Below are 21,075 nucleotides of genomic sequence, written 5' to 3' on the forward strand. Positions count from 1 at the left end.
ATATACACATTGTGCAGCTAGGTGGCATACTGGCCCTAGAGGCAGGAAGACATGGGTTCAAATATCACCTCGGACACTTACTAGCTGTGTGATCTTAGGCAAGTCACTTAATCCCAGTTGCCTTAAACATCCAGGACCCTCTCCCATCGTCCTGAGATATATCTTGCCACAGGACCCAGATGGCTCTGAAGGAGAGGGTGAGGCTGGTGACTTTGCACATCGCTGCCTCCCTTAAATCCAATTCCGGGTAAGTCATGACATCACCCCATTGTCATGGTCCTTTTCTCCTCTTTGAGAATGAAGGGAAAACAACACACACATTACCTACTTAATTGAATCTTCTAAGTGTAAATATGCACTTGATAGAAACCCATTTGTTTGTGGAACATTAAATACTTATGTGGTGCCAGGAGATATGGAGCCAGAATTGAATCAGTCAGAGGAGTGGCCTTTTCTCATTTAGGGGAGTCCTTGTGTCATTTCCCTGAGGTATATGAAACTCTTGGTGTGGAAACTACTTCCACTGACGCGAATCAGTAGCTTGTGAAAAAACAAGCATCTAAAATGAAGGCAATAAGCATTTATTAAGCACTAACTATATACCAGGCACTGTGTTAAGTGCTGGGCATACAAAGAAAAGTAAAAGACAGCCCCTGCCCCCATGGAACTCACAGTCTAATGGGGGAGATAACATGCAAGCAGTCATGTACAAACAATCTATAAATAGTTAATCTAGTAAATGTAGATAGTAAGTGTCATGGGGGAAATTGGTGTTGAGGAGGGTCCTTAGGTATTCCTTTTTTTTTTTTCCTTCAGGGCAATGAGGGTTAAGAGACTTGCCCAGGGTCACACAGCTAGTTAAGTGTCAAGTGTCTGAGGCCAGATTTGAACTCAGGTCCTCCTGATTCCAGGGCCAGTGTTTTATCCACTGTACCACCTAGTTGCCTCCAAGGGTGTAATTCTTTAAAAAGGAATACCTAAGAGGGGGGCATAGGTAGTGTAGTGGATAAAGCACCGGCCCTGGATTCAGGAGGACCTGAGTTCAAATCTGGCCTCAGACACTTGACACTTACTAGCTGTGTAACCCTGGGCAAGTCACTTAACCCCCATTGTCTGGCCAAAACCCCAAAAAAACAAAAAACAAGAATTATACCGTCTAGCACACAAATCCAATTAGCATAAAATAATATTTTATTTAGGTGCTAAAAGAGCCAAGGGAGAGAGGGACTCTCGAGGGGAGAAAATGGTTTAAAGACGATTCTCTGAAACACATTTCTCCTCAAACAGAAGAAAGTCAAAAGCTTTTATTGGGTTTTTGTTTGTTTGTTTTTTTGTGGGGCAACAAGGGTTAAGTGACTTGCCCAGGGTCATACAACCAGTAAGTGTCGAATGCCTGAGTCCAGATTTGAAACCAGATCCTCTGGAATCCAGGGCAGGTGCTTTATCCACTGTGCCCTAGCTTCCCCCAGCAAAAGCTTTTATAGACCTTAGATGGGGTGATCACCACCTGACAATGGAAAGTTCCCTTTGGGGTGGGAAAAGCTTTGGTGTGTCCATCCTGATAGCTTAGCTTCTCAAGGAGAGGCACCCCCGACCCATGCCAGTTTAGCTGGCAGTTTAAACTTGAATAGTCCCAAATTCCTTGATATGTCCCAACCCATAACAGTAAGGGTCAACTGGAAGTCATTAACAAAGGGAAGGACTAGCCTTAAAGGGCATCAGAAAAGGTTTCTTGTAGAATATGAGGTTTTAGCTGGGACTTGGAGGAAGCCAGGGAAACCAGGGGGCAGAAAGAAAAAGGGGTAGTATTTCAGGTGTGGGGGACAGACAGTGCCCAGAGTTGGGAGATAGAACATCTTGTGTGAGGAACAACAAGGAAGGCTGGGATGGGCTGGCACTATTCTCAGTACGGGGAATACAAAGACATAAATGATGAAGCCCCTGACCTCAAGAAGCTTACAATTCTAAAGGACCTGCCTTGTAGAGTACTCATCTCACTTGTAGAGACTTGCCAAGAGTGCTGAGGAAGTAAAGTGACTTGCCCAGGGTCACACAGCCAACCTGAACTTGAGCCTAGATTTTCTGGACCCCAAGGTCTATCTCCTACCATGCACTGCCTCCACAATCATATATATTGACATTGCAGGGTATGTGGGCACAAGGTAAAGGATCCTTTCCTGAGAAATTTTGCTTGGGAATCTAAGCTATAGTTTTCAGACCAGTGAAGGTGCAAATTTCCTAGTAAGCATAGGCTCATAGATTTAGGGCCGGGAGAGACTTTAGAAGTCATCAAGTCGGGGCAGCTAGGTGACACAGTGGATAGAGCACTGGCCCTGGAGTCAGGAGGACCTGAGTTCAAATCCGGCCTCAGACACAACACTTACTAGCTGTGTGACCCTGGGCAAGTCACTTAACCCCAATTGCCTCACCAAAAAAAAACAAAAAGAAGTCATCAAGTCAATCCCTTGAGGCCCAGAGAAGTGAAGTTGTCCAGGGAAACACATCCTGTGCCTGTCAAAGGCTGGACTTGATCCTCTTCTCAATGATCCACTCAACTCTCCATCATATCCTGCCAACTCTCACATCCACCAGTATAATCATTTTAATGATTGCGGTTGTGTATAGGTCTAAAGCTGGAAGAGATCTCAGAAGCCCAATAGTCCAATTCCCTCATTTTACATAGGGGAAAGGGAGTCCCAAAGAAGAGAAGGAATCTTGCCCAAGGCTACCCAACACAGTCAACAAGTAGCAAAAGTGAGACTTGAACCCTCACCCTCTGACCATATAGCCACTTCCATGTGCACTGCCCTTTAAAACTATTTCTTTTGGTATTCTGCTCTGGGCTGAAATGTGTGTCCTGGGGTGCGGCTGGACAAACCAAGATGGAAACATGATAATAACTTTCATCTTTAAGCATTTTAAATGTTAAGTGCTAGACTTTCACCAGTGTTATTTTTTATCTCTTGGGGGGAAAGGAAAGGGACAAATGAGGACATCTAGAATTGCCCCTCTGGAAAGGGACAGAAGAATCACACTGGGCACAGGGAGGGTGGGAAGTCAAGCTTCAGTTGATATTTGGTCCCATATCAATTTGCTCTGCTGTGGCTCTCTCTGCAGTTTGGGGGCCTGGAGGCCATCATCACAGCTGTGATGGATGAATATCCACAGACTCTGGCCAAAAGGAGGGAGTTCTTGGTCCTGGGTCTCGTTGCTGTCTGCTTCCTGGGCTCACTTGCCATGCTGACCCAAGTGAGTATGGCAGGAGTTGGGTGAGCAATGTACCTGGGCACTGTGGCAAGGAAAAAGCAGGCTTCACACAAACTTGAGCATGCTTGGGCTACACCAGGGCTTCTGTTTCTCCCCTTAGTGTAGGATGAGCCCCATGTCCCTATGGAGAGGCTGGGTAGTCTAATGGATAGAGTGCTGAGTGCTGGACTTGGAATAAGTAAGAACTGGCTTCAAATCCTGCCTCTCACACTTATGAGCTGGATGGCTCATTTAATCTGTCTGGACCTCAGTTTCTCTATCTGTACTATGTGGTTAATATTGAGAGCTTTTTTGAAGCCCAAATAAGATAATGGACAAGATGTTTTACAAACATTGAAGCATTCTATAAATGACAACTATTTTTTAAATATTCTTTTGGAGAGCAATGGGGGTTAAGTGACTTGCCCAGGGTCACACAGCTAGTAAGTGTCAAGTGTCTGAGACTGGATTTGAACTCAGGTCCTCCTGAATCCAGGGCCGGAGCTTTAACCACTGCGCCACCTAAATGCCAACTATTAACTAACAACAGTGAAATGTGAGCTATGAGAAATGCCACACTTCAATGTCATCTCATTTAAATGGGATGGTCTCCTTTTTTACACTCCTTGTATAGTCTGCGGCTTCAAGGCACAGAGACAGAAACTCACATGCAACTGATCTAACTAGGATTTATACATAGCATATGAACCCATCTAGTGGGCAAAGGAAATTGGGGAGACATGTGTCTCGACCCCCCTTGACTTCTGATTTCAAAAAGTTAAGCAAAACGTACAACTGACCTAGGCAACAAACCCTACCCTAAAGTTTGCAGGTTAATCCTGTGGCTTGAGGCAGCTAGGGATTGAGTGTTTTTATATTTAGGTTGAAAAATGGATTCAAAACGTTGTTTTTACAAATACATAAATCTAGGATAAGTAGATGTCAGTTACCTCTGAACATGATGATGATGACAAAAAGGGAGAGAAGAACAAGAACAAGAACAGGAAGAGGAAGAGGAACAAGAAAAAGAGGAAGAAAAGGAAGAGGAAGAAGAAAGAAAGAAGAAGAGGAAGAAGAGATGATTATGCCCGTATCTCCCATGTCTCACAATTGGTTTCAGAGAGACCTTGAGAGTGTCCTTGTATCACTTCCTCTGATCTCTTTGTGAGCTCTTGTCTTGTGCGAATTCTCCATAAAATGGTCTTTTAGGTAAACGTACATTTAGGATTCAAACAACACAGCCAGCCTATCAAAGTTATGCTCTCTACAATAGAGTTTGAATGCTTGGCAGTTCAGCTCAAGAAAAGACTTCAGTGTCCAGTACCTTACCTTGCCAGGGGATCTTCAAAATCTTCCTAAGACAATTCATATGGAAGCAATTCGATTTCCTGGCATGGCACTGGTATAGTGTACAGGTTTCAGAACAATGAGGTCAGCCAGTGGCTCTGTAGACCAAAGCTTCTTAACTGTGGGTCCATATCTCATATGGGGTTGAGTAATTGAATGTGGGGGTTGCAAAATATTTGGCAACAGTAAAAGAATATGTATACCTATTTTATATATCTATATGCCCGAGATTGTGTAAACATTTCTTGGGTAAAAAGGGGTTGTGAATGGAAAAAATTTAAGAAGCCCCGCTGTAGACCTTCAGTGTGGTAGACAGCCTAATACCTCTTGTCTCCCCCACTTTCCTTTGGAGTGTCCCAAACACTGAGCTAGCTCTAGCAGTGCATGCATCCACTTCATTATTTATGCTACATTCCTAAAAAGTATACTGCTGAGGTAAGTGAACTTATCCACAGCATTCAAAATTTCTCCATTTGCTATAACTGATGGTTCCATGTATGGAAGGTCTGGTGCTAGCTAGTGAAAGACCTGTTTTCTTGATGTTGCCTATCAGGCCAAAATTAGCACAAGTGGCAAAGAATTAATCTATACTTTGTGGCATCTCAGCCTCAGAGACTTCATTGAGTGCACAGTCATATGCAAACAAAAAGTCAAGCACCAACTCTCTCTCCACTTTGGTCTTGGCTTGTAGCCCTTTCAAGATAAACAATTTACCATCAGTGCTGTAGCTGACCTTGACGCTATGTTCATCCTTATTAAAGGCGTCCCACAACATCACTGAAAACATTATGCTAAAAAAGCATGGAAGCAAACACACATCCCTGCTTCACTTCATTGGTGACCAGGAAAACAGAAGATTGGCCTTTATCCAGAATCTGTGCAAGCATGCCATCATGGAACTGATGGACAATACTGATGAACTTCTCTGGACAACCAAATTTTGTGGTGATCTTCTACAAGCCCTCATGAATAACAGCATCAAAGGCCTTGGTCAGATTGACAGACATTGTGGACAAACCTCTCTTCTGCTCTTGACACTTCTCCCGGGGTTGTTGGGCAGTAAGCATCACACCTTTCTCCATGCATAAACAGTTTGTTCTTGGCCTGGAAGGAAAACTGAATCAGTACATCATTTGCAACAGTAGAGCAGAAAAGGAGTGGTGTACTGCATTGCATGTGCTCATCTGGGCCAGAACACTCACAAACACCAAGACTGGTTCGACAGAACTGATGGGAAAATTCGCAAGACGTTAAATGAGAAATGAGGATTCCACAGCGTTTACCAGTGGGCCAGCTTGTCCATTTACATCAAAGTTAAAGTGAGAGTGGGGCAGCTAGGTGGCGCAGTGGATGGAGCACTGGCCCTGGAGGCAGGAGGACCTGAGTTCAAATCCAGCCTCAGACACTTAACACTTACTAGCTGTGTGACCCTGGGCAAGTCACTTAACCCCAATTGCCTCACTAAAAAAAAAAAAAAATGAAGTGCGAGCAATGCTTAGAGAGATACAGTGTTCCTGGCTCAGTAAAAAGACAGACATGACTCAATTTTAAACCAACATCAACAATCCAAAGTGCTTTTACAATGCCCTGAAGACTATTTATGGGCCAAAGACCTCTGGAGCATCTCAACTATTCAGTGATTATGGAACCACACTGATCAGTTACAAGGACATGATCCTGGAGAGATGGGCTGAACACTTCCATAGTGTTCTCAACAGACCATCATCAACTAATGCTGAAGCCATTGATCATTTACCCCTGGTTGAAGTCAATTCTTCTCTAGCCAAACTTCCAACTGAAGAAGAGGTATTAAATTCCATTAGAGTCCTCTCATGTGACAAAGTGTCTGTTGCTGATTCTATTCCAGCAGAGATCTACAAAGCATGGGGTCCACTGCTCATACAGAAGCTGACTGAAGGTTAAAAAACAAGAGGAGGCGGGGCAGCTAGGTGGCGCAGTGGATAAAGCACCGGCCCTGGATTCAGGAGTACCTGAGTTCAAATCCGGCCTCAGATACTTGACACTTACTGGCTGTGTGACCCTGGGCAAGTCACTTAACCCTCATTGCCCCCACCAAAAAAAAAAACCAAAAACCTAAAATAATACAATGAAATAACAAAATAATAATTCTAAAAAACAAGAGGAGGTCATCCCCAGGAAATCAAAGATGCCTACACTGTCCATTTCCATAAAGGAAAAGGAACCAGGCTGCCCTATGTTAATCACAGGGGGTTCTCTCTCTTAGTCATTGCCAGCAAGATTCTTGCCAGAGTCCTCCTTAATAGGCTGATCCTCCACCTGGAAAATGGTCATCTACCGAAGAGCCAGTGTGACTTCAGAAAGGGTATCATAGTAGTACCTACCTCCCAGAGTAAGAATAAAATCAGATATTTCTAAAGCACTTTGCAAACCTTAAGGTGTGTTATAAATTATTATCATTATTCCAGACATGGGAGACAACCTATGCAAAAGCATGGAGGTGGGAGATAAGATATTACATAAAGGAAAGAGTGAGTTGGTTGGAATGGAGAATGCATGTATAATAACATGAAATAATCCTGAAGAAGGAGGTAGGATCCAGATTGTAGAGGGTTTATTTATCTTTGTTTCTCCCCACTCACCACCCTCTCATACAGTACTCTTCACACAGCAGTCACAATATATGTTTGTCAAATGAAAAAAATGAATGGATGGTTCTGACTTCCTTTTCTCTCTTCCTCCACCCCCCTGCCACTAGTTTATAATCATCAGCTCCCTCCTGGACCAGTCTCCTCTTGTGCTGTTTGACTATCGCTATCCAGACTGGAGCATCTCCATTGGACATCTGATTGGCACTTCATCATTTATCTGTATACCCATCTACATGGTCTACAAACTCATTTGGACACCTGGGTCTCTCAAGCAGGTCAGGGAGGCTGGACATGCCCCATTTCCTTTCCTGGCATGGGAAAAACTAAGGGTTGTTTCCACACCTTTGGTCCTCCAGGTACCACCAAAGGTGGTAAAGTACATTAGGAGGAAAGTAAAAACAACAGATGATGAGTTCAAGGTGTTCAGTCACTCATCAAGATTCACTTATCTTAACAGGTCACTCAAAGATAGAGCCAGAATAAATGCTATGAGTTTGCTGTGGAGTTTAGTTGAGTTACCCCTAGTGTCCAGGACCTGGCTCAGTTCTCATCTGGAAGGTTGTGTTTGATTCAGGGCACCACAATCCAGGAAGGTCAATGATAAGCTGATGTATGTCCAGTCTGGAGAAGAGAAGACTTTGGGAGGCAGAGAGTAGGAAATGAGAACTATCTTCAGGTACAGGAAGGCTTATCTTGGGGAAGTGGGATTAGGCTAAGTCTGCTTGGCCCCAAAATGCAAGACCAGGAAGAACTGGTGGGGAAGCAGATTTAGACAGCACATAAGGACAAATTCCCTAACAATGAGAGCTATCCCAAAGTCCAATGTGCCACCGTGGCAGAGAGTGGATTCCCCTTCAATGCATATGATCGAGTGAACAAAGGGTGATCACTCTTCCAGAAAGCAGTAGAGGAGACCCCTTTTCTGATTGTGAAATCCCTTCTAAGTCTAAGAGTTGGTAATTCCACTGGTTTTATTCTTGCTAATGAGTATTAGAGGCAGAATTGGAACCCAGGTGCCTGCTGTCTCCAAATTCAACATCCTTTCCATGTTTACAATGGTGCCTGTGGAGGGAGGGTGAGTTGATTTTTAAAAAATGGGTTCATAATTTTACTCTAAACTTAGTAACCGTCAAGAAAAACAAATACTCCAACACACAAACAAGAATGTTTATACGATGTACACAAACCCATGAATTCCTAATATTTACAGTTGCTTTTTAAAAATGTGTACATTCACTTTCACAAGATAATGACATAACAAAATCACAGGTCTGAGCCCAAAATAAACAAATATAACAGAAACATCGTGGGTTTGTTGGAAAGCAAGCTCATCAATTTAGGGCTGGGAGGACCCTGGAAGCCATCTAGTCTAACCCTGTTCACTGTACAGAAGAGGAAACTGAGACCCAGAGAGGGAAAATTAGTCTCTTAATGTGTTAAGTGGAAGAGGAGTCAGAATTTGAACCCACATCCTCTGACTCCAGAGGCAGAACTCTTTCCCTCACTCACACTTTCTTCTGTGTATTTTTCTGGATTTCACTGCTCTTGTTGCTGCCATTACTATTACTGGGAAGTTTCAGATTTTGAGTAGACCTGGGTTAGAAGCCTGCCTCTGATACTTCCAAGTTGTATGACCTTTGTCAAGTCACTTAACTCAGAGCCTCCGTTTCCTCATCTTTAAATGGGGATAACAATAGCAATAGTTAACATTTCAATAGCATTTTAAGGTTTAAAAAGCACTTTATAAAATCATCTCATTTGATCTTCACAACAACCCTGTGAGGTAGGAGTTATTATTATTCCCATTTTTAAAATGAAGAAATTGAGGCTCAGAAAGGTTCGGTGACTTGCCCAAGGTCACACAGCTAGTAAGTATCTGAGGCAGGTCACCAACTCAGATCATTCTGACTCCCATACCGACTCTCTGTCTATTGGGCCATGCCACAGCACTGTCTCAAGTCTCCACTGAGAGACTTGTATGTAAAGAGCTTTGTTTTGTACCATTATTTGCAAGGCTATTGTAAAAAGGACTTGTGATGAGATTCGGGAATTATAATAATACTAGACTAGGGAAAAGGGTAGAGAATTTGGCCAGATGCCAATTTCTTACGGAACTAAACTATGACAAGGTCCTAAGTGAGCAATCATTTGCCTTTCTTAACGATGTCTCCTTTCCATCCTTGTCTTTTCTCCCAGCGCCTGGAGGTTTGTCTGAGACCAGAGAAGAAGCTGAGTCAAAACCAGCCACCTGATTCCATCTGCCTGGGTCCTGTCCCTTAGTTCCCTCAGATCTACCCAGGGACCTGCTAGCTTTCTTGGATCAGGACACCCACCTTAAGGAATGACATGAAGAAAAGTCAAGCTCTCCCTAGATTCTTTTGACACACATGGACACACCTCTTGTCCCTACTCATCCCCCTCAACTCCCATCATGCCCTCTGCCCATCTCAGAGCAAGCATACTCCTTCTCTGCCTCAGAGTTAGATGTGTTGTTCAGTTGTGTCCAACTCTACATGGTGCTGTGAAATTCAAAATTGAATATACTGAGAATTAATCTCCCCCTTTAACTTTCCTTAAGAAAAAGGAGCTACTGAGCTTTAATCTAAGATGGATCAGTTTTTTTTAAATTATTGCTTGGGAATTAATTAGACAACAAGAGTTGAAACCAATTAGGGAAATAAGGAAGGAGAAATAAAAATGAATAATCTTAGATCTAAGCTTAGTCTATTCCTTTATAAAACTCACCGAATCCCAAACTGCCCGCCAGGCCTAGAACCAGCACTCCCAAAGCCGAACACCAACCACATGTTTCTCAACTCCTCTCACCCGGCTAAGTTTAGCAGCCAGAGAGCCAGAACTTCCGTTCCTGCCCTCACTTTTAAGTCCACGGACCGGAAGTTCCTCACGGTCTCCTCCCCCAAAAAGGAGGTCCTTCAAAAGCCGCTTCAGTAGCATGCGCAATCTCTCAAATGATTCAGCTAAAACTTCTGATATATATCTTTACCACAAATAATTTTTATTATGGCGCCATGAATTTTGTCCATTGGGTCTTCTTTTTTTTTTTTCATTGGGTCTTCTTGGTAAAGATACTGGAGTGGTTTGCCATTTCCTTCTCCAGCGTGTCTCCACTTTACATATGAGGAACTGTGGCAAATAGGGGTTAAGCGACTTGCCTAAGGTCACGCAGCAAGTAAGTGTTTGAGGCCAGATTTGAACTCAGATCTCCCTGACTCCAAGCCTGGTGCTATAACTACTACACCACCTAGCTGCTCCAAGTTGGATATACCAACCCAGTAAATCTCTGGAGTTAGTGTCCAACCTAGGTTTGCTGGCAGGCTACTGTTGGTATGATGACGCTGTGTCAGTCAACAAATATTTATCAAACACATCATTTCTAGGTGCTATGTAATAGCATATAAACACATGGATGGGAACCAATGTTTGAATTCATGCAGCAGCCCTGCTCAACCTTGCTTCTATGTGACAAAGCCTTTTTTGTGAGGCAATTGGGTTTAAGTGACTTGCCCAGGGTCACACAGCTAGTAAGTGTCATGTGTCTGAGGCCAGATTTGAACTCAGGTCCTCCTGACTTCAGGGCTGGTGCTCTATCCACTGCGCCACCTAGCTGCCTGACAAAGCCTTTTAAAGTAAGCCCCTGTATGGACCAGAGTCAGATTCTGAATCAAGGATCCTAAATCTAGAGGTGGAGAGGGTAATTCCTTTCATTTTACAGATGCCTAGAGAGAAGTGACATGCCCAAGGTTTCACACCAGCAGTGAGTGACAGAGTAGGAGACTTGAACCCAGGCCCTTGGGCTCTAAATTCAGCATTCGTGCTCTTGCCCCACATGAGCTTCTGCCACCTTAGGCTATGGAAAGAATCTTGATGTGAGGCAGGTAGCATTAAGGAGATGGGCACAGAAGGTTCTTAGAATAACAATAATCGCTCACCTTCACACTGTGCCTGAAGGTTCCCAAAGTACTGTACATACATGATCTCATCTGAGCCTTGTAACCATTAGTGTGTCCATTTTACAGATGAAGAATTTAAGAAAGATGAGGTCATACCACTAGTAAATATCTGAGTTGAGATTTGAACTTGGATCTTCCTAACCCTAGGTCTAGTACTTTATGCCACTTGCTTGCAGATGACAGATCCAGAATTGCAAAGGACTTCACATAGTCCAATGATGTCAGTTTAGAGATAAAGAAACCAGGCCCAGAGAATGACTTGCCCAAGATCACACAGCAAATAAGTGTTGGAGGTAGGATTTGAACCTAGGTCCTGTGACTCCAAAGGTGATGCTGTTTTCTCCGTATCCCTTCATAGGCTTACTCAGATCTCACAGACGCCCTGAGAAGGTCATGGGAGTCTATTTCTGCACCATATCTTTTAGGCAGACTAGCAGACTCCAGATATCACATTTTTATGAGAATCCTGGTACCTCCATGATCAGAAATAAAGAGAGGGCCATTTTCCTTCTATGAAGGTCAGAGGGTAAAGTTAACCTGGGTCTGATTGATGCCCATCACTCGGCAGTCAGGGCACAGCAGCAGGTCACTCGTCTTTCATACCCACAGTCAGTACTTGTGATGACTACAGCAGACTCCCTGGCCTAGGTTGCTCCTTGCCTCTCAGGACAAGGTGGCAGAGGGGATAGAGAGCTAGACATCGAATCAGGAGACTTCCCTTTGAGTCCTGGTTCTGATACTGACTAGGGTATAACTGGACAAATCACCTCTGCCTCAGTTTCCATTATTGTAGAAAGTGGATGGCAACCTTGGTACTTACTCCCTCCCTCCTAGGGTTGTGGTAAGGAAAACATTTTCCAAACCTTTCTAGAAGCAATTGTTTCCTTAAACAGTGTTAAGACTGTTTTCTACATTTATCTTTAAATATTCTTAAAAGAAATTAGTATCAGGGCAGCTAGGTAGATAAAGCACAGGCCCTGAATTCAGGAGAACCTGAGTTCAAATCCAGGCTCAGACACTTGACACTTACTAGCTGTGTGACCCTGGGCAAGTCATTTAACCCCAATTGCCTCACCAAGTGAAAAAAAATTTAGTATCAATCCTTCCCATTTCTGTTCATGTTCTCAGGCAATATACAGAGTGTCCCAAAAGTCTTAGTGCTGGAGTTTATTTTAATTTTATTTTAATTTTAACTTTTTTGCAGGGCAATGAGGGTTAAGTGACTTGCCCAAGGTCACACAGCTAGTAAGTGTCAAGTGTTTCAGGTTGGACTTGAACTCAGGTCCTCCTGAATTCAGAGCCAGTGATTTATCCACTGCGCCACCTAGCTGCCCCTTAGTGCTCTTTTAAACTACTATTTTGACTGTTTTCTCTCACAACCTAGCTAATGTGAGAATGTTTTCCATGACTACTCGTGTATAACTTATTTTAAAATGTCGAACATTTTTAAATAGTTGAAGCTTAAAGTGTTTCTAAGAACTTAGAGACACCCTGCATACTTCTATTGGAAGCCTCGTCTCTCTCCCTACTCTAAGTATCTTTCACTGAACTCAACTAGTATTTCTTAAGCCCTGACAATGTCCCAGACACTGGGGAACCAAAGAAAAAAGCGGCCAACATCTCTCAGCTCCAGGTCCCTCTCTTTTTACGGGAGAGATTCGACATGTACATGGATAAGTAAATAGAAAGCGTGTACGGAATGAACACAACGTGAGTTTTGTGGGGTGCTCTAACAACTGTATTTACTTATAATAAAGATAGCTGACAGGTGCCTAAGGCTTGCAAAGCACCTCATAATTAGAGCAGAGAGAGAGAGATCTGCCTCCTGTGGGGATCCGAAAGAGAGGAGACAGAGGCTTTTCTCCCTACCCTCCTCCACAGATGAGCCTAGAAATGATTCTCTCCTCTGGGCTGCCAGACGCTCAAATGTCCAATTCCAAAACTTGCTATTTTAATCATTTAATTGTTTCAGTTTTATCCAACTCTTCATGACCCCATTTGGGGTTTTCTTGGCAGGATATACTGCAGTGGTTTGCCATTTCCTTCTGCAGCTCATTTTACAGATGAGGAAACTGAGGCAAGCAAGGTTAAGTGACTTGCCCAGAGTCACACAGCTAGTGTCTCTGGCCAGATTTGAACTAGGCAGGTGAATCTTCCTGACTCCAGGCCTGTTGCTCTATGCACTGTGGCGCCACCTAGTGGCCCGTTGCTATTTTACATAAAGACCATAACTGAGTTTCCTCAGCTAATCCCAATGCATTTCCTCTGTAGTATCACCTCCTTCCAAATTTGATTAGCTAGGTTGTTCCCCCGTCTCTGATGCTTTTGATTGGTTGATTCAATGGAGACTCTGAGAGCTGTGCAGTTCACACCCACTTCACACTTCTGCCTGATTAATTTAATGCAGAAGTCCCAACCTCTGTGATTATTGAGGTTGTGAATATGCAACACTTCTCCGACATCAGTCTTACAGAGAGGTCACCAAAACTGAGGCTGTAGGTCTCTTCTAACTGTGTTTAAGAGAAACCATAGAACTATAGATTTAGAGCTAGAAGGAAACTCAGAGGTCATCTAGTTTAGCCCTTTTGTTTTACAGAAGAGGAAACTGAGGCATGGAGAGGTTGAATGAATTGCCTAAGGTCACACATGTAGCAGAGCCAGGATTTGAACCCAGATCCTTGAAATACAAATCCAACATTCTTTCCAGAACTTCTTAGGATCATAGGCTCAAGGTTAGAAGAGACTACAGGACATCGGATTCAAATGTATCATTTTACAAGTAAGGAAATGGAGGCTCAGTGAAATAAAGTGACTTTTCCACTGTCACACTGGTAGTAAGTAGTAGAGAGGCAGCTAGGTTGCACCATAGTTCTTGAAGTCAAGGAGACCTGAGTTCAAATCTGGCCTCAGATGCTTACTAGCTGTGTGACCCATGGCAAGTCACTGAACCCCATTTGCCTCAGTTTTCTCATCTGTAAAATGACCTGGAGAAGGAAATGGCAAACCACTCCAGCATCTTTGCCAAGAAAACCTGAGATGAGATCACAAAGAGTCAGACATGATTTGAAAATGACTGAACAACCACCACCACTTTTGATTCCAAATTCAGCACCCATTCTATTACTCCATGATGTCCATGAAAGAAAACTCACACTGGCTATGAGTATACAACTCGTAGGAGCAAGGCTATGATTTTTTTTGTTTTTTTTTTTTTTTTAGTGAGGCAATTGGGGTTAAGTGACTTGCCCAGGGTCACACAGCTAGTAAGTGTCAAGTGTCTGAGGCCGGATTTGAACTCAGGTCCTCCTGACTCCAGGGCCGGTGCTCTATCCACTGCAGCGCCACCTAGCTGCCCCCAAGGCTATGATTTTGACAGTATGCCTCAGGAAGACATGACATTAAGTGTATCTGCACAGTTTGATTACACATTGATAAACACATTTTGAGAGGCAGTGAAGGACAGTGGAGAGGGGGCCCACCATGTCATGAGAAGACCTGGGTTCAAGTCCTGTATTTGGCCCACATTGGCTGTATGACCTCAGGTGAGTCACTAGTCCTTAGTCTCACAAGTAACTCACTAAGACTCTAAGCCACCCCCCAGCTGACAACTGACATTTCTAGAAGCTTCTGTGGTAGGCTTTCCCTACATGAATGACATCACAGGTATGGACCAAACAAAACAAAACTCACCAGAATTCCAGAATCTCAGTGGTGGAGGTGGTAGTGGTGGTGTTTTAAAGGAAATGGTTGTCCAAGGTGGTGCACATCTGGAATCGCAGCTGGGAGGCTGAGGTTGGTAGATTGTTTGAGCTTGGGGAGTCCTAGGCTGCAATGAGCCAAGATGATCAGGTATCTTCACCATGTTCAGCACCAGTATGGTGATCCCCTGAGAACAGAGGGCCAGCAAGCTACCTAAGGAGGAGTGAACCAGCCCAGGACAGAAATAGAGCGGGTCAAACTTTCCTGCCAATCAGTTTTGGGATCAAGACCATGAGTAGCTGTTCTACTTCCAGCCTGGTTGAGATAGGTCAACCTAATCTCAAAGAAAAAAATTAATTGAAGTACATTGAACCCAAAATGAATATGTTTTCCAGGGACATTATTCTTTTCTAGGAAAGTAAAACACAAACTTGGCTGGTGACAAAATGCATAGACACCTTGATACTGATACTTGATGCTGTTTCTGAGTAGTTACAAAATGTCTAGCTGTCAATCATTAAGTGATACTAAAAGTGGGAGCACATTTGCTGATCTCTCTTCATCGAGATGTAAATATGTGTTCCTTCAAGGCTCAGCCTCTTCCCCATCTTCCATAGCACTCTCTTCTGAATCCTCCATATTTAGGTAGACATTTATCTATGTATACGTTGTGTCTCCTCAATAAATTATAAGCTCAAGAGGGCAAGGATGACTTTATTTGTTTTGTCTATCTCCCGTCATCTAGCACCTTGCTTTCCCACATAGTTTGCTCTGAATGTTGATTGGATTGGACAGGATCCACTTGTCAAATCCCATGCATTTCATTATTATCACCATGTTGATGACTCTCAGATGGATATCACCATTCCCAGTCTCCCCTGAGCTTCAGTCTCACATTATCAATGGTTATTGGACACTTCAAATAAGATGCCTCCTGTAGACATCTGAAGCCAAACCCTTTCCCTATTCTGAGTTTTTCCTACTTCTGTAGATGATACTACCCATTCTTCAAGGTTCCCAGATTTGTCATCTAACTATTTCCCTCACCCCATAGAGGCAATCAGTAGCCAAAGCTGGTCATTTTCACCTTCACATATTTTGCTTCCATCCCCTTCCCTATTCACATAGCCACCATCCTAGTTCAAGCTCTCATTCTCTCTCCCCTGTGCTATTGAAATATCCTGCTAATTGGTCCCCTCGCCTCAAATCCATCCCTTCTCCAATCCATCATATGCACAACTGCCAAAATGATTTTCCAAAAGTCTGAGTCTTAGTAGGTCACTCCCCTTGCTCAATAAACTCCAATGGTCCCTATTGCCTCTAAGACCAATGGTAAGGTCCTTTGTTTAGCTTTTAAAGTCCTTCATAGCCTTGCCTCAACTTACCTATCCATCTTTATAATATACAACACTCCTTTCCCAATTCTATGGCCCAGTCAAACTGGTCTTCTTGCACTTCCTCAAAAGTAACATCAAAAGCTCCATCTCAAAAATAAATAAATAAATAAATAATGAAAAAGCTCCATCTCCTGCCTCCACACATTTGTAATAGCTGGATTAGGAGAGCTGACTCTTCACCCCTACCTCTTCAGATCCCTTGTTTCCTTCAGACTCTGCCCAAGTGTCCCCTTCCACATGAATGCAATATAAGGTGACATACCCTGCAAACCTGACCCTAATCACATAATCATACATTCTATAAAAGAAAGGCATTTGAAGAATAAAAACAGATGTAAGCAGATTATTTGCTTTGCAAATACCCCAAAAAGCAGAAACACAAGAAAGGTAGATAGATACAGCAAAGAATGAAAGTCAAAGTAAATAAATCAATTACCCCAGGAAAAAAAGCAATAAAGAAACTAGAATAAGAAAGATCAGGTTAAAAACAATAAAATAGGGGCGGCTAGGTGGCGCAGTGGATAGAGTACCGGCCCTGGAGTCAGGAGTACTGAGTTCAAATCTAGCCTCAGACACTTAACACTTACTAGCTGTGTGACCCCGGGCAAATCACTTAACCCCAATTGCCTCACTAAAAAACAAAACAAAACAAAACAATAAAATAACAAAAGAGGGACCATTAAGAGATTTCTCTCTGCAAGTACATAAGGAAGTAATGAAGGTAGAAGATGAAAAGATGGTGGGGATCAGGTCTGAACCAGCTCCTCATAATGAACCACCTCCAGGTGAATCAATGTTTTTAAGGAATAAACTACAGAATTGGGCAGGGCGGGGCACACACAAAAGGGTAGGGGAAGGAAGAAAATAGAATGGAATGTGATTTACTCTAATCATGTCAATGTTAAAAAAAAAAGTTAAAGAAAAAACCATATAGTCTATTAGGAAGAAGAAGGTTTATGGAGAAAGATTGAGGTGACCAAAAAAGGTTTGAAACTGAGGAAAAATAAGGTGAAATCTCAATGTAATGGCAGAATGGACAGTCCCATGTTAGGAAAGATTCTGTAATGAGATGTGGGGGTTGTAAAATCAGTATAATTTCCAGGCATTTGGTGCTCAGGGAGACCAGTACCTCAGAGAGAGCATGTGGGTAGCAACCAGAGGAGAAGGAGAAGAATGAATCCAAAAGGCAACTGGCCTCGAGAAGGATGGAAGGGCATGGCTGTAGAGAGGAGATTTTATGACAAAAAGGAAAGTTAATGATCATGGGGTGTGTGCTTAGGAGACAGAAATGGACCCTACCATCAGGGACATAAGAAAATTTCTATCATGGGGCACTACTTCTGTCCTCTATTTCCTGCAAGAATGAATACTTCTCAGAGACAGAGACAGAGACAGAGAGTCAGACAGAGAGACAGAGACAAAGAGACAGAAACAGAGAGACAGAGAGAAACAGAGAGAGACAGAGACAAAGACATAGAGACACAGAGACAGAGAGAAAGAGACAGACAGAGAGAGACAGAGACAGAGAGAGAGACAGAGAAAGATCTACAAAGCCTTAACATAGAAATTATTTAGAAGAGGGAACTCAAAATAGGAATTTTAGAAGCAATAAATCAATGAGAAACAGAGAAAAAAGAAGAAATAAGGAGCATGAATTTCAAAGAATAAACATTTAGAATAGACAGAAAGATATTCATAAAGAAAACAAAGTCCAGAAATTTTTTAAAAACTAAAAACAAAGGAAGTGGAAGTGGAGGAGAGGAAGGAGAAATTTATTTAGTTACTAAGAGAGGGGGGAAAAGAGGAAGAATTAGGTAACTAGATAAAAGAAATAAAAAGGAATCAATAAGTTAAGTCAAACTGCAAAACTTGGGAAAGGAATAAAAGAATAAGAGGAAGGAGGGCAGCTAGGTGGCACTGCTGTGAATAAAGCACCAGTCCTGGATTCAGGAGGACCTGAGTTCAAGTCCGACCTGAGACACTTGACACTTATTAGTGTGACCCTGAGCAAGTCACTTAACCCTCATTGCCCCACAATAGATAGATAAATAGACAAATAGATAAATGAATGAATGAATAAATAAATGAATAAAAATTAAAATAAATTAATAAATAAGCAGATAAATAAACAAACAAATAAACAATTAAATAGATAAATAAATAATGAATAGACAAATAAATAAAGATAGATAAATAGATAAGAGGAAGGGGCTTGAGAATTAGGGGAAGAGACTCTGTGGGAATAGGTTTGCCTTAAAGTAGATTAATCAAAAATAACTGTACTGTCTTTACAGAGGAAGAGGGGTGAAATACTAATTCATTAAAAACCCCAATATGAGAAACAAATTGAGGGGAACATAAAGCTTTCATGATCTTAACTGGAAAGGGACTAAAATAATCTACTATAATGAAAGAGTAGTAGATTAGATAAGAAATCAAAATTCCACAGTTTTTTGCTTTCAAAGAAACAAGCATTTATTGAGTACCTGTTATGTGTTAGGTACTATATTCTAAGTGTTTTACAAATATTAACTCATGTAATCCTCACAACAATCTTGGGATGTAGGTGCTATTATTCTCCCCATTTTACATTTGAGGAAACTGAGGCAGGCAGTGGTTAAGTGACTTTCCCAGGATCACACAGCTAGGAAATGTCTGAGGCAGGATTTGAACTTTTCTGACTGCAGTCCCAGTCACTTTATTCACTGAACCACCTTCCTGTCTATAGAAAACAGCTAAGGGGGGTGGCTAGGTGGCACAGTGGATAAAGCACTGGCCTTGGATTCAGGAGTACCTGAGTTCAAATTTGGCCTCAGACACTTGACACTTACTAGCTGTGTGACCCCGGGCAAGTCACTTAACCCCGACTGCCTTGCAAAAAAAAAGAAAAAGAAAACACCTAAGAAATATAAAAGAAATACCAAAAAAACAAAGACATACATGGACAAAACTAAGGGGCTAGAAAAATATTTCCTCTGCTTCAGGTGAATCTAGAAAAGCAGGAGTTGCAATTATGCTATCAAACAAAGCAAAAATGAAAAATTGCAGCATCAACAGAGACAAACAAGGAAATTACATTATGCTTAAAAAACCCAAGATGAAACCAACATCAATGTTAAATGTAAAAGATCCAAATAAATTCATAAATGAAAAAGTAACCAAAATACCAGAATAAAATGGGAGTAATAAATTAGAGTGAAAGACTTCAATTCCCTCTCATTATTTAACAAATTTAATAGAAAGACAAATAGGAAAATATAAAATTGAAAAAATTTCTGGAGAAGCTTGAGCTAATAGATGAATGGTGTATAATTAAATGGAACTGTTAAAGGAACACAGAATGGGGCAGCTAGGTTGAGACCATGGGCAAGTTACCTGGAGAAGGAAATGGAACACCACTGCAGTATCTTTGCTGGAAACTCCAAATGGAGAGTCAGATGCAACTAAAACAACTCAACAACAACATTATACAGAATAGTAAGTTGACAGATTGTGTTGTTCTTTTGTATGATTCATAGGATCAGAGAGCTCAAGCTACAAAAGAACCTAAAGGTCATCAAGTCCAAACCACTTATTTTACAGATGTGGAAACAGCACCAGAGAGGTAACATGACTTGCATCTGAGGCAGGACTGAAATCCACCTCTCCCTGACTACAAGTTCAGTTTATTTACTGTTATGTCTGCTAACCATAATACTTTGGGGGGGGGGCAAGACAGTGAGGGTTAAGTGATTTGCCCAAAGTCACACAGCTAGTAAGTGTCAAGTGTCTGAGGTCAGATTTGAACTCAGGTCCTCCTGAATCCAGGGCTGGTACTTTCTCCACTGCATCACCTAGTTGGCCCTAATCATTATCTTTTAGTCAAAATCCACAAGCATCAGATACAGACACCCCATATGTTGGAATATATCACTGAAATTTTCACTTGCTGTGATTTCAATCTACAATTCAATATTTGTGAATGACAGGAAAGCAGGAGCTCATGGGTAGGTAATTCTCCCTCTCCAAGAAGAAGGGAGACCAGGCATGGATAACTCCAAGCAGGATCCTGAAGCTGTCTAGTCACTACAGTGAGAACTCCTCTTTGCCTATTAATTTCATCTCTTCTTCATCCCCTCCCAGCTGGGGCTCCTGCTCCCACATCTCCATAGCAACTTATTGCTGAGATTATTGGAATCCTCTATCTGGACTGTTTGTCACAACCCCAGGGGCAATAAGGTCACACTGTAAGTGTGGCAAATATTAAAATACCCTGAGGATATTGGTCTTTCATGGAAATTGAGAGAGATATTTGGTAGAGCATTTAGGAAAATCCAGCAATATGAATATGATGATCCTCTTAGGATGATAATTCTGGGTTCGAAGAAGATCAGGATGGGCCGGATCATGGACTGTGAGGTCGATGGAAGATCAGCCAAGTTAAGTTGGCAGAGGCTCATCATCAGAAATTTAGCCTCTGGGTGATTCCTTATGTTTTCCATATAGTTCATGGAGATGGAGAACGAAGGTGAAAGTGAAGACCTGAGTTGGCAGAGGCACCATCTTTGCCTGGGAAATGCTGACTATCTGAAGTGTAAATGAGAGAACAGGAAAGCCCAGAGGGTGTGAAGAAAGTCAGATGTGAACCTTTCTGAACCAAATGGAAAGGGGTATCAGGACTCTGAGTTTGGATGGAGGGCACTCCATTAAAATAAGGATCAAAGGACTCATGATGGAAAATGCTCTCCAAATCCAGAAAAAAAAACCCTGTGGAATATGGATGCAGATTGAACCATACTATTTCTT

General features: G+C 42.3%; 1 protein-coding gene across 1 annotated transcript in view; it reads left to right on the forward strand.

The window, feature by feature from the left end:
• LOC122744395 (sodium-dependent serotonin transporter-like) overlaps positions 1-20,871 on the forward strand; it is a 40,094-nt gene extending 19,223 nt beyond the window's left edge. Inside the window, 5 exon segments of the mRNA XM_043989872.1 lie at positions 3,118-3,249; positions 7,331-7,516; positions 7,519-7,594; positions 9,991-10,130; positions 20,776-20,871. Coding sequence (XP_043845807.1) covers positions 3,118-3,249; positions 7,331-7,516; positions 7,519-7,594; positions 9,991-10,130; positions 20,776-20,871 — 630 coding nt within the window.
• The last annotated feature ends 204 nt before the right edge of the window (positions 20,872-21,075 follow it).

The sequence above is a fragment of the Dromiciops gliroides genome, chromosome 1, assembly GCF_019393635.1.
Source record: "Dromiciops gliroides isolate mDroGli1 chromosome 1, mDroGli1.pri, whole genome shotgun sequence".
Taxonomy (NCBI): domain Eukaryota; kingdom Metazoa; phylum Chordata; class Mammalia; order Microbiotheria; family Microbiotheriidae; genus Dromiciops; species Dromiciops gliroides.